The sequence below is a fragment of the Dipodomys merriami genome, unplaced genomic scaffold (assembly GCF_024711535.1).
Source record: "Dipodomys merriami isolate MVZ:Mamm:240054 unplaced genomic scaffold, mDipMer1.0.p SCAF_37, whole genome shotgun sequence".
In the NCBI taxonomy this organism is placed as follows: domain Eukaryota; kingdom Metazoa; phylum Chordata; class Mammalia; order Rodentia; family Heteromyidae; genus Dipodomys; species Dipodomys merriami.
In genome coordinates this window covers 13,894,465-13,908,431 of record NW_027205270.1, presented here as the reverse complement: position 1 = coordinate 13,908,431, position 13,967 = coordinate 13,894,465, and the positions used below count along the sequence as shown (strand labels likewise).

The 13,967-nt window shown below is 44.4% G+C and overlaps 1 protein-coding gene across 2 annotated transcripts in view; it reads right to left on the bottom strand.

Annotated features, from left to right (window-relative positions):
• Window positions 1–7,088, bottom strand: part of LOC138804714 (E3 ubiquitin-protein ligase RMND5A) — a 58,594-nt gene extending 51,506 nt beyond the window's left edge. The window contains exon 1 of one of the 2 annotated variants that reach the window (XM_069989174.1): window positions 6,611–7,088. In XM_069989174.1, coding sequence (XP_069845275.1) covers window positions 6,611–6,752 — 142 coding nt within the window. In that variant the 5' untranslated portion in view covers window positions 6,753–7,088. The remainder of the gene's footprint in view (window positions 1–6,610) is intronic. The other variant, XM_069989175.1, reaches the window with a different exon arrangement.
• Between the last annotated feature and the right edge of the window lie 6,879 nt (window positions 7,089–13,967).

Here is a 13,967-nt window from a genome sequence, read left to right as displayed (position 1 = left end):
ACTCTAGACCCTCAACCTCTGGCTTCTGTCTACTGCATTACAGTATATACATGAGCTTCAAATGTGACCTCTATAATTTGATTTGTCTTTCATGCTCACTTGCTTATCTTCTCTTATACTACTCTCAAACTTTTAAAGAACCCTGACACTGAGAGAGAGGAAAGAAAGGAAGAGAAAGGAAGAGAGAAAGAGAGAAAGAATGAAAGAAAGAATAAAAGAGGAAGGAAAGAAGGAAGGAAGGAAGGAAGGAAGGAAGGAAGGAAGGAAGGAAGGAAGGAAAAATGTCATGGTTTAAATGAGTTTTTACAGTGGGGCACTGGTGGCTCACACCTGTAATCCTAGCTACTCAGGAGGCTGAGATCTGAGGATTGTGGTTCAAAGCCAGCCTGTGCTGGCTTTGAAAACCGGAAGTGGCGCTTTGGCTCAAGTGGCAGAGCAATAATAGCCTTGAGCTGAAGAGTTAAGGGACAGAACCCAGGCCCAGAGTTCAAGCCCCCAACCAAAAAAAAAAGGGGGGAAGGGGCATTTTTACTACTAAAGCTAACGCCACATACCCACACCAAAAAGTTCTTACAAGCCAGTATATGTGTTCATCACTCCCCCAGATGGCAGTGTCTTTAACCAACTTGTAAAGTGAGATAATACTAAAACTAAATCATGATATATGGAACAAAACTGCCACTGCTTTTTTTAAAAAAATGAACAAGTGATCATTTTCCCCATTCGTTCATTCATTTATAGGTGTTATTTATAGATGGAACCCAGGGTCTCTGACATGCTAAGGAAGCATTCTACAACCGAGTTACATTCTCCAGCTCTATTTTTCCTCCTAAAATAGTCCAAATCCCTTGGTAACCCAACCCATCTATTCTTTATTTGAACAATGGTTACACCCATCCACCCAAACTTTTATTTATGGCCTACTTACATGCTACTTTCCACACTAGATGTTAAATGTAGATAGAAAACTGTTATTCACTTAAAAACTTAATAATCCTTTGTGAAGTAAGCAACTAAGTGGTCCAGGAACAAGAGGGAGGGTGACTTGTGCCAGGAATCCTCTTTCTTTTTCTTTTTTTTTTTTTTTTTTTTTTTTGGGTGGGGGGTGGGTGATCAGTCCTGGGGCTTGAATTCAGGGCATGGGCACTGTCCCAGAACTTTTTCACTCAAAGCTAGTCCTCTTCCACTTTGATCCATAGTGCGACTTCTGGTTTTCTGGTGGTTAATTGGAGATAAAGAGTCTCACAGACTCTCCTGCCTAGGCTGGCTTCAAACAACAATCCTCAGATCTCAGCCTCCTGAGTAGCCAGAATTACAGGCATGAGCCACTGGTACCCAGCTCCAAGTATCCTTTTTTATTGTTTGAACTGAAAGCAGTCAAATGTATTATTTACTCAAAATAAACAATTTAAATTTAGAAAATTCCTTGGGTGTCATTTCTGGAGAGCACAAGCGCTTCAGAACTTTTAAGGGATGGGTTGGGCTATGCAGCTCAGGGTACATGGCTTGCCTACCAAGTTCAAGGGTTCCAATCTACAACACATAAATTACTCCCCACCACACACACACACCTTTCCCAATTACACTTTTTTTTTTAAGTTTCATTGTAAAAGTGATATACAAAGGGGTTACAGTTACATAAGTTAATGAGTACATTTCTTTTTTTTGGGGGGGGGGTCCGGTCATGGGGTCTGAACTCTGGGCCTGGGCGCTGTCCCTCAGCTCTTCAGCTTAAGGCTAGCACTCTACCATTTGAGCCACAGTGCCACTTCCGGCTTTTTTTTTCTGCTTATGTGGTGCTGAGGAATCGAACCCAGGGCCTCATGCATGCAAGGCAAACACTCTACCACTGAGCTACCTTCCCAGCCAGTACATTTCCTTTTAAATAGTGTTATTCCCCCCTAACTATACTTTAAATATGCTGTCAAACTATTATCTAGTTGTCTCAGCCTCACATTTTACCAAATGTGAGCTAAAATATCAGTAATCAAGATTTGTATTTCTATTCTGTTCTCCCATCACATAAGTGTTAATCAGAAATAACTTTTATTTTCCAATAGAGAAATGAATGCTAAATGGCATCAAAACCAAAATAGTTCCCATACCACTGATATGAATAATTTTAGTTAGTACATAAACTAGTATTTCAATAGCTACTAGAAATTACTTTTTGTTTTTGTTTTTGTTTTCAGGAGATAGAACCAGGAACTTGTACCTGCCAGGCAAATGACTCTATCACTGAGTTACTTCCCTAGCCCTAAATTATTATTGTTTTAACTTTTTTTTTTTTTTTTTTTTGCCAGACCTGGAGGTTAAACTCAGGGTCTAGGGACTGTCCCTGAGCTTCTTTTGCTGAAGGCTAGAGCTCTACCACTTGAGCCACAACCCCACTTCCAATTTTTTCTGCTTATGTGGTACTAAGAAATCAAACCCAGGGCTTCATGCATCTTAGGCAAGCACTCTACCACTAAGCCATATTCCCAGCCCCTAAATTATTTTTAGTAGACAGTTTATTATATCTAACACCATCAATGACTTCATAAATAAAAGTATCTACAGTGAAGACAAACCTACTTAAGTAAAATCATGAATCCATCTGAAAAATTAAAAGTGCACATGTGTGAGTGAATTTTGAGAAGCACTACTACATTATCCACATTAAATCAAGGGCATGCGGGTTACCAGCACCAACCAGCACCATCACATTGAATCTTACACCAGACCAAATTTCACACATACAGGGAAGCAACCATTGAAAGCTGGCACTCTAAATGACACAAGTGCTTCCTCTCCCCTCAGCTGGTAAAATAGGAGTACCCCAAATTCAAGCAAAATAATCTATCTCCTTTCTCTGAGCCTCACAGCAGCCTCTGAACCACTCCCCAATCCTCCTATGTCCATCTCCTACCTAAGGCATTTCCAAGGGCACAAAGGGAAAGCCTTAGGTCCATCTGTAGGAAGAGGAACCAATCTGGCCTCAGCAGAACTCTTCTAATCTCTTAGTTCTCCATAACCTCTCCCAATTTCTGCACGTTGCCCAACCTTCTCAGTCTTACACTCCAATGTTTTTCATTTACCAGAGGCCTGACACTCCTTTAAAAAAAAAAAAAAGTAGACTGAGTCAGGCAAGGTAATCTGTAATCCACAGCAATTACACATCTGTAATCCAAGCAATGAGGAGGATTTCAAGTTGAGCACCAGATTACTGGGGTTTTGTTTTCATTCCTTTTTCTTTCTCCCAGGAATGGGTAAAGTAGCAGAGCATAAACTAATTCATTAAGCAGGAGTGACTATCCTACCTCAACCACGATTCTCCAAAGTTTAAGTCTTAAGAAATTTTCATTTCAAAAAAGGATCAGAAGTGGCGCTGTAGCTCAAGTGGTATAGCGCTTGCCTTGAGCTGAAGAGCTGAGGGACAGCACCCAGGCCCAGAGTTCAAGCCCCACTACCGACCAAAAAAAAAAAAAAAAAAAAAGATCAGAGAAGCCAGCGAAACAATCCTAGGTTACGGGCCCTCAGGGCAATGTTCACAACTTACAAGGGACTTACTAACTAAAGTTCATTTAAGTAAGGCCAGAGACCATTACAAACTTTCAAACTGTACTCAAAAATATAAGGATCCCTAAGGATCTACTGGTGACTCATCCCTGTAATCCTAGCCATGCAAGAGGTTGCAATCTAGAGGACTAAAATTCAAAGAGAGCCTGGGCAGAAGATTAATCTCCAACATAACCAGTAAAAAGTCAAGCTAGAGCTGTGGCTCAAGTAGAAGAATGTCAGCCTAGCATGCTAGCTGAGTAAGCAAGCTAAGCAAGCTAAGCAAGCTGAGGGTCTGAGTTCAAACTCCAATACTGACAATAACAACAACAACAACAAAATCAATTTTCAGTCAATATACTGCTGATAATGGTATTTTTGGGATTCAATGTAATATTTACCATATTACCTACAGATTACTTTAATTTAGAAATCAGCTGTTTGAAGCCAGGTGCAAGTGGCTCACACCTGTAATCCTAGCTACTCCTGAGATCTGAGGATTTCGGTTCAAAGCCAAACTAGGCAGGAAAGTCCATGAGACTCTGATCTCTAATAAACTATGCAGAAAAAGCAGGAAGTGGCACTGTAGCTCAAGTGGAAAGCACTAGCCTTGACCACAAAGAGGCTTAAGGACAGCACCCAGGCCCTGAGTTCAAGCCCCAGGACTGGCAAAAAATAGAGAAATTAGCTGTTTGAAAATACCATAATTCAAATACATCATCACACAAAAGGATACCAAAAGATTTTTATTGTAGAAGCCAAACCCAGTACTTGTGATATTTGTTTGCTTTCATGTTTAATAACTACCTTTAATCACTTAATCCTAATTAAAGAATTAAAGGAAATCAAAGAGATGTCATGGCAAACTAGAAATTTATTAAGCAAGAAGGTTAAAAAAAAACAGGTTGAAAGTCAGAGAACAAACAATTCACCAACTCAGGCTGTTCTGTTCAGACTATGTGGCTAATACTGCTCTCACCATAAATTCCTAGAAAAAGTTCCCTATATCAAACCAAGAAGTCTAAATAAAATTCCTGCTTTGGCAATTTCTCACTACCATTTTATCCTCCTGGGCTGGACCTACATTACCCAAAACAAAGCTCACAATCACACAAGTCCCTCTTCCAATGTCCTCTCTCTCATGGGGATACTTCATTCTCCTTCTTAAACCCTGCTTGTCCAACCCCTTAATCTCCAATCTGGCCCTCAAATGGGAAAGCTAAGAGACATCTTTCATTCATTCATTCATTCATTCATTCATTCTAGTAAGCCACAGATTTCTTCTAAGAGGAGGGAATGTTTTCACCACTGCATTGGGTTTCCTTTTATGTAAGTATGCATCACATACTTCTTAACCATCAATAATCTGGTCTAACAACTCTACAAAGGATTACTGACTCCCACCCAAATAGCCAAAAAACACCTGAGCAAGCCCTTTTTTCTACCTGGCTCTTTCTACTTCCATTCTCTAAGGAGAGTTCAAAGTTGTGGTTAGACCCCAAAGTCTTTTCTCCTGGTGTCTTAAGTGATTCTCATGGTCCTCTCAGAAATGAGGTCACAGAACAAACCCATTGTCTCTGAAGATCTTGATTCCATCTTCATGAAACTCTTCCACTTCAACCTATGAGTCTAAAACCAAATGCACCGATCTTCCCAGGATTCCCTCCCAGACCAACTTACTTCCCCATTTGTGCCAACTAACTGTACCATCACCAACTTAAATTTCTTTTCACATGATACAAGCTCTGTTTCATCAACACCTGTCTTTTTTCCGTATATTTATAAGGTAACTCTTACTATAATACAAGTGGTTTTCCATGTTCATATTTTTAAGCACCATGGTGGAGGGTTTGCTTCATCCAGAGTTCCAAAGTGATTGTGGTGTCCAGAATAAGACTCCTTTACCATAGACAAGCACTCAGCCTCAACTCAAAGTCAGTATGGGCAAAGCAAAGCAAAGCAGCAGTAGAAAAGTAAAGCAAAGCATCAGAAGAAAGAATCTCAACTGATTCCACTGCCTCAAACTCACCTGCAAAAAAAAAAAAAAATCTGCGTTTCTCCAGAGCAATCAAACCTCCCCTTCCTTACCTAAATCTAGCCCACAGGTAAGAAGGCAAAAGCTCAGGGACAGCTCCCAGGCCCTGTGTTCAAACCCTGGGACACAGACACACACAGATGGACACAGACAGACAGGCGCAGACAGGCACACACACACACACACACACACACACACACACACACACACACACACACACACACACACACACACACACACACACACACACACACACACACACACACACACACACACCCCCAAAAACACAAACCTCAACCAGCTTCCACAATTAACTCTGACAAAATATCTGTCCCTAGGGTCTAGGGCAACAATCTGGGCACATTTTCTATGGAAAAAGAGTTTTCTAAAGGAAAAACAAGTACAAACCGGATCAGGTAAGGCAAGTAACTATGATTTGTGGGCCAACTGCTTCCTCTGCCTCACTGGTGGCGACACAGGGAGAACTGAATGGTTTGACTCAACTGGTTTCCTGGTAATCCGGTCAGCATCACTGAGGAGTTCAAAAGAGCTCCTACACATCTACCAAATTATGAAGTTGCCCATAGCTGAGAACAACCCTCAACTTTCTAACAAACACATTTAGGAAGTTCTGGAGCCAAGGACCTAACGGCTTCTCCGGGCTTCCTGCACTGATTCCCTGCATCACTCGGACCCTTGGCTCCCACGCCAACTCCTAGCCCCCGCGGCTCACAGGACCGACCACCTTAGACGCCCCCAGGCCGAGTGGGGGGGAAGGCGGCAGTTTGCAGGTGCGGGGGGGGGGGGGAGTAGGGCGGCCCGCCAGGCACACTGAAGCCGGCTTGGGACACTCTGAATTAATGGCCAGGTGGCCCGGGGCGCGAGGTGAACCAAGCGCGAGGAGGGCCAGCCAACCCGGGCCTGGGGTTCTCCGGGCCTCGGGGAGCAGGGGCCCGGCCCTGAGGCACGAGGACGTCCGGACGAGGGGCTCCCGCCTGCGGGGCCGCGAAGGGCCGCGCGCCCACCCGGCCTCCTCACCGTGGCTCTGCAGGATCTCGTGCTTGAGGCCGCCGGTGTAGTCGATGAGCTCCTCCAGGCCGCGTTCGCACAGCTGCCCGTAGCCCGAGAACTTGTGCAGCACCTTCTCCAGCTCGCGCTCCACCGTCACGCACTGATCCATGCCGGAGGCGGCGGCGCTCGGCTCTCCGGCGCCCGGGTATCCGCAGCCGTTCGGCCCGGGCCCCGCCGGGGCCGCTTCCTGCTCCTCGTCCCCCAGGCGGGCGGCGAGGACGGCTGAGGCGGCGGGCGCGCTAGCCCCGGCGCCGGGGGAGCCCCGCGCAGCCCGTGCCCACCTGCCCCATGGCACCCCGGCCTCCCGCCGCTGCTCCCGCACCCGCTCGCCCACCCAAACCCACCAGGCGCCGCGTCCCTGGCCTCGGCCCGCCGCGTTCGGGTGCCGGCGGCGGCGCCGCCGATTGTTTTTGTTTTCACGGGAACTGGCCGATGACCTGGTTCTCCCGGGCGGCACCAAGAGCCGCCAACTGGGAGGGGGTCAGCCTCCCCAGCGAAGGAAGGTGGCGGAGCGGGCCGTACCAAAAGCGCCCCCAAAAGGAGGGGAGCAGCCCGGCGAGCGCCGGCGGAAAGACGCAGCCGGCGTCCGCACGCGCCGCGGCGCTTTAGGTGTGGGCCGTACCACGGGGCAGGCGTGAGAGGGAGAGGCCGAAGGTGGAGCGGGGACCCGATTGGTCCAAGTTACTAAACAGGGAACTTTGGAGACACCCTCAGCTCTCCGAGAGCGCCACCACTACGCGGCCCGTAAACAAGGGGGTGGAAACCGTCCCCGGCCACTCGCCCAGAAACGGGGAAGGCGAACCAATAGGCGCGGTGAATAGGTAAGAAAGTAGCGTCGTCCAATCGCTGGCCGAGGCGTAAACCTCCAGCCAATCTGTGTGTCGGGGCCAAACCAATGGGTTCGCTGTTGGAGGGGGAGGTGACTTGGAAAGCCTACCCAGAAGAGTGATGTTTCGGGAGAGCCGTGAGGCGGGGCCGGGGGGGGAAGAAGGCGGAAATTAAAAGGGATATTCTCCATAGGACTTCACCCTGGCCTCGGCTTCTGACGTCTCCCGCTTCGCTCTCCAAGAAAAAAGTACGACATTCAGAAGTTTGGGTAGAAGAACCCGCCTCCCCGGATGCAAGAGCCAGCCAGGCTCCTCCGGGGGCGGGAGATATGGGGCGGGGGGGGGGGGGGTACGCGCTGTTTGGAGGCCAGGGTGATTCTCAGGATGAGTTTGGAAGCTGCTGGCCCGTCCTGGCGGGCTCCGCAGGCGGTCTGTGCCACCTTGGCGCTTGGGACACCCAGGAGGCCACACTCCCCTCAGCTTAGAACTCCTCCCCGTCAGCCTGGAAGTCTTTGACTGGTCGCCTTGCCCCGGGACCGCGTGCCTGGCAACTTCGAGGACGGGTCCCTTTGCACAGATCCTTGCCCTGGTTTAGTGCCGTGCCTCTAACCTTAGCTTTACTCCCAAAGTTCATGCCTTGGTTAACTTGGAGTCTAGCTAATTCTTATCTTATATCCTCTGCACCTGCCCTTTCCCAGACCTGGGAAACGAACACCTTTCTCTTCCTGATGGTCTCAGTTCACATGGATGCTTAGAGGGTGGGGTCCCTGCCACCATCACATTATTGTAATCTCCATCTTACCTCCACTGCTAATTCATCTACCTATTTTGACCTACATGAATTGGGATTTTTTTTCGTTTGGTTTTACACCACTGAAATGGTATTTTACTTTTTTGTCTGCAACTGCTTACATAAAATCTTGAAGGCAGGCCCATGCCATCAGCTTCTTGCCTGGAATGCTATCACTGCCTTGATAGGCAATGTTTTTCTCCCTCTTCCCATTTAATTAAGGTGATAGCCTTTTTGATCCTTAATACCCCTTATAATAATTTGGAAACAACTGGAATGAACTATATTAGGTGGACTAAATGAGATAATATGTCTGACTGCCTATAATAACTGTATTGAGGGAAATAGCAAATGTGGCTATTAGGGAGAAGCTGTTGTAGACAGTTGGAACATCTTTTATTGTGCTTATAAGCATGAGATAATGCTTAACATTGTTTTGGTTTTGGTTAGTTTTGGGGGCGATACTGGACTTTGAGCTCTGGGCTATATGCTTGCTAGGCAGGTACTCTAGCCCTTTTTACTTTGCCTTTACTCTAGCCCTGTTTGTTTGCCTCCTTGGGAATTATACTGTATCACTCAAGACCTCCTCCAGTCCAGTATTGTGGTGGTTAATTGGGGATAGAGTCTTGAGGACTTTTCTGTGGGCCCACTTGCTTCACACGTCAGTTCTCCAGATCTCAGCCTCCTGAGACTACTGAGTAGCTAGGATTACAGATGTGAGCTACCAGCACCTAGCCTGTAACCACCTTGTTTATGTTAAGCTATTCCATAGGAGATACAGGAGGCTATATCTAAACCTGCCTTCTCATTTGAAAAAGTAAATTCTGGGAACTAAATGTTTGTTTGAAGAAGGAAAGTTCTGAAGTTTTCCTGAGGTTTTGGGTAGGCTTCACCCATTTTAGCCAACCAGAACCACTGTCTAAGTGTTAGGAGTTGCTAGAAAAAATATCATTATATAATTTACCCAGCTCAGAAAGTATAAAAGCTACCTATAGGAACCCATTTCCCTACTGTAAATGTTACACTAAAATAAATCTTGGCTAAAACTTAAGAAACATATTTTGGAAACAATTGGATTGAATAATACCACACCATATTGTAAGATAGAGTAAATGCAATAATTTCTCTAACTGTCCATAATAACCATGTGATAAATTGTGGTGCTGATAAGGACAACCTCAGCCAACCTATTATAGATCTTTTGCCTCCCTGCTCACCCCATTTTGCATTCTTGACAGATGATTTAATCCTTGTTTCACTTAGATTTTTTTTTTAAATCCAGCTCCATCCACCTTATCATTCCCTTCAAAGATGTTCTGTCCACAATTCATTTTGTGAACTTTCCCAGGTACCCAAAAAGAACAAGAGTCTTTTCTCCCTTCCCAAGACAGCCCTGGAGTCTGCTGACTGAATTCCTCCCTGTCCAGGTCTTCCTTCCCTCTCTTTCAACTCTCTCACTCCCCCATTAGAGCCAGAAAGGATCTGACCTACCTCAAAGTATGGAAGACTTTCAGTTAGTTTCTTTAAGCTGTTTTATTCTTCCTCAGTCCTTTCATTTCCAAACAGACAAATCTATTCTTGTTCCAACTTCTTTCTCCAAAGATCTTAATAAATTTAGTTACCTTTCCCTTTTACTTTTTTTTCCTAAAAAAAAAGTTGTTAAGAATCAAATGACATATGTAAGGCATTCAACATAATGCCTAACATAAAATAAGAATTAATATTATCCATTCATCAGAAGTGATCAATGATTTTCCATTACTTACAGCTCAAATCAGAACTCTCAGCTGCCCCACATGCAGCTGAAGTGATTCTGTGGACAATTTTGGAAGCTGCTTGTCAATGTAGTACCAATAACTGTCCGCTCCACCATCCTGTCACTCAACACTGTCCCACCCTCATGTGAGTTGAGCACAACTTATTCATGCTTGTTTGTCTCCTGATCACCTTTATTTATTATCAGCTTTCAAGTCTTCCTTTTCTGCAGGTAACAAAAGTTTTATTTAACTATTGAAACCTTCTTGAACCGAGCCTATACTACTGTTCAGTATAGTAAGCATCAGCCCTGTGTAGATATTTAATTTAAAATTGAAGTTAAAATTTTAGTTCTGGGGGCAGGGAAGGTGGCTCAGTGGTAGAGTGCTTGCCTTGCATGCATGAGGCCCTGGGTTTGATTCCTCAGTACCACATAAGCAGAAAAAAAAAAGCTGGAAGTGGTGCTGTGGCTCAAGTGGTAGAGTGCTAGCCTTGAGCTGAAGAGCTGAGGGATAGCGCCCAGGCCCAGAGTTCAGGCCCCATGACCGGACCCAAAGAAAAATTTTTTTTAGTTCTTTCATTGGACTAACCATATTTCAAATATTCAGTAGCCACATGTGGCTAATGGCCACTGTGTTAACACAGAGGGACTGTTTCACTGTTTAGTAAAAATTCCAGGGGGCGGGGGGAGGATGGGAAGGGATGGGAAGGGGAAACAAAAGAGGAGTCTACAATGCTTGATAAGAAATGTACTCATGGGGCTGGGAAGGTGGCTCAGTGGTAGAGCGCTTGCCTTGCATGCATGAGGCCCTGGGTTCTATTCCTCAGCATCACATTAGCAAAAAGAAAAAAGCCAGGAGTGGTGCTGTGGCTCAAGTGGTAGAGCGCTAGCCTTGAGCTGAAGAGCTGAGGGACAGTGCCCAGGCCCAGAGTTCAGGCCCCACGACCGGACCCTCCCCCAAAAAAAGAAAAGAAAAGAAATGCACTCATTATCTTGTCCATGTAATTGTAAGCCCTCTGTACAGTATTTTCACAATAAAAAATAAAAAATAAAGATTAATATTGAAAAAAAAAGTTCCAGTATAAAGTTCCAGTAAAGATACCAGTCCTACCTTTGACTGACATAGGAGTTTATTTAATGCCAACATGCATACTCCCTTTTATTTCTACTTCACCTTCCCTGGGAACTCTGCTTACTCAACTGCATTGTTAATTCTCAGATCAGAAGCTGACTTCTTCCTCCCCCCCTCCACGGTCCCCCCAACAATTTAATCAGCAACTTAAAAAGCACTCTAACATCTGGGCACCAGTGGCTCACACATGTAACCCTAGCTACTCAGGAGACTGAGATATAAAGATCATGGTTTGAAGCCAGCCAGGGCAGAAAAGTGGAATAAAGTACTCAGAAAAAGCAGAAGTGGCACTGTGGCTCTAGTGGTAGAGCACTAGCCTTGAGCATAAACAGGCTCAGGGACAGCGCCCAGGCCCTCTGTTTGAGCCCCAGGACTGGGGGTGGGGAGGTGGGGGGAACACTCTAACAATAAGGGATTGATAAGGGAACAATAATAGACAGATTACAGAAAAGGAGGCTTTAAATTGAGCTGAGAAAAGAGATCCAAATAATCCTTATAAAGGTAGGAAATTTTATGTTTCCTCTTTGCATGGCCCTTCTTACTTCGTACATAATTGCTTTAAATCTAAACATTGCCAGTGAATTTTTAGGGAAAGATCTTTACAAGCAAGAGATGTTATGGTTAGGAGATGAAGTATCCTACACAGGCTCACTTACTGAATGTTTATCTCTAGTTGGTGATGCTATTTTGGGAAGTTTGGAAAAATTAAGAGGTGGAGCCTCATTGCAATAAGTAGATCACTAAGAGCTTGTGTTTGAATGTTACACCTGGCCCCCAGTTGTGACATTAGGCTATCTGTTTCCTGTCTGCCATGAGGTAAACAACCTCCACCTCCACACATTCTGCTCACCATGATGTTCTGCCAAGTACAAGACGTAACCAGATATAGACTGAACCTTAAGAGAACTGATATACATATACGTTCTAACAAAATCACCCCAGTACTGAATGGACTCCTGTTTCTACATTCTGTTCAATCTGGATAAATTTTACAATTATTTTGGACTTTGCTTTCTACTCTAAATTTGATGAACAATGTGTTAATCAAAAAAGAAAAGAGGCCTAGAGTCATGGCTCAGTGATAGAGCACCTACCAAACAAGTATAAGACTCTCAATCTTGAATTTAAATCCTATTACCAAAAATTAAAAGATTTAAAAAAAAAAAGGGCTGGGGTATAGTTCAGTCATAAAGACTAGGTTTGATCCCAGAACCTAAAATTTTTTTTTGTTTTTTGTTTGTTTTTTTTTTTGTGGTCCAGTTGTGGGGCCTGAACTCTGGGCCTGGCCGCTGTCCCTCAGCTCTTCAGCTCAAGGCTAGCGCTCTACCACTTGAGCCACAGCACCACTTCCGGCTTTTTTCTTTTTGCTTATGTGGTGCTGAGGAATCGAACCCAGGGCCTTATGCATGCAAGGCAAGCGCTCTACCACTGAGCCACCTTCCCAGCCCAGAACCTAAAAATTTAAAAAGTTAACTTTTTGTCTTGATACGTTTGTGTATGTGTATGTGTGTGTGTGTGTGTGTGTGTGTGTGTGTGTAGAACAATTAAAGAAATTAGAAAAAATAAAGATTTCATTAAATCACAAGGACCTCATCCCCACAAAATGAGTTTCAACATTTGGGACAAATCTCTAAATTAAAAAAAATTAGGGGCTGGGAAGGTAGCTCAGTGATAGAGTGCTTGCCTTGCATGCATGAGACCCTGGGTTCGATTCCTCAGCACCACATAAACAGAAAAAGCCAGAAGTGGCCCTGTAGCTCAAGTGGTAGAGCATTAATCTCGAGTTGAAGAGCTGAGGGACAGCACCCAGGCCCAGAATTCAAGCCCCACGACCAAAAAATAAAAATAAAAAAAATTAGCATACATTAAGGTTGGGAGGCACGACTTGAGTGGTAGAGTTCCAGCTGAGCAAGCAAGCTGAGCAGGCTCAAAGCCCTGAATTCAACCTGGTGCAAAAATCAATAAAATAAAAAATAAATTAGTACATAGGAGTTGTGTAAGAGGAGGCTTTTATTGGGACATTTCTACACATGTAAACAATGTATTCTGGTCATCTTCACTCATTTCATCACAGTCTCCCTCTTCTTAAAACAATTTCAAGAGGTTTCATTGTACTATTTTCACACATGGAAATAAACTATATCAACTTGTGCATCCTCGTTCACCCTCATTATTAGCCTTCCCCACTCCTGCTGATGCTACTCACATCTGAAACTCTTACTTTCCGATCATTCATATTTCCCTCCTTCCCTTCCTTCTTCCTTCCCTGCCCCTTCCTTCCTTCTTTTCTTCCTTCCTTCCCTCCTTTCTTCTTTTCTTTCGTGTGTGTGTGTGTGTGTGTGTGTGTGTGTGTGTGTGTGTGTTAATTGTGCTAGTGGGTTTCACTATGGTATTTTAGATATATGTATATTATATTTTGCTCAGAATAATGTAGGGGTTTTATCAATGTATATACATATACTCATGCATCTTACAAGAGTTTTCATTATATTAGTTTTGTACATTGCTTTTGTTTGATTGTTTTCCTAAAGGCAACAAAATTTCAAAACTTATTAACCAGGTGCCAGTGGCTCATGCCTGTAATCCTACCTACTCAGTAGGCTAGATCCGAGGATCATGGTTCAAAGCCAGCCTGGGCAGGAAAGTCTATGAGACTTATTTCTATTTAGCCCCAAAAAGCCACAAGTAGAGCTGGGTTCAAGTGGTAAAGTGCTAGCCTTGAGTAAGAAGCTAAGGGACAGTACTCAGGTCCTGAGTTCATACCCTAGTACCAGCACAATAAAAAACTGGGCTAAAGGCATGTGTCAAGTGGTCAAGTA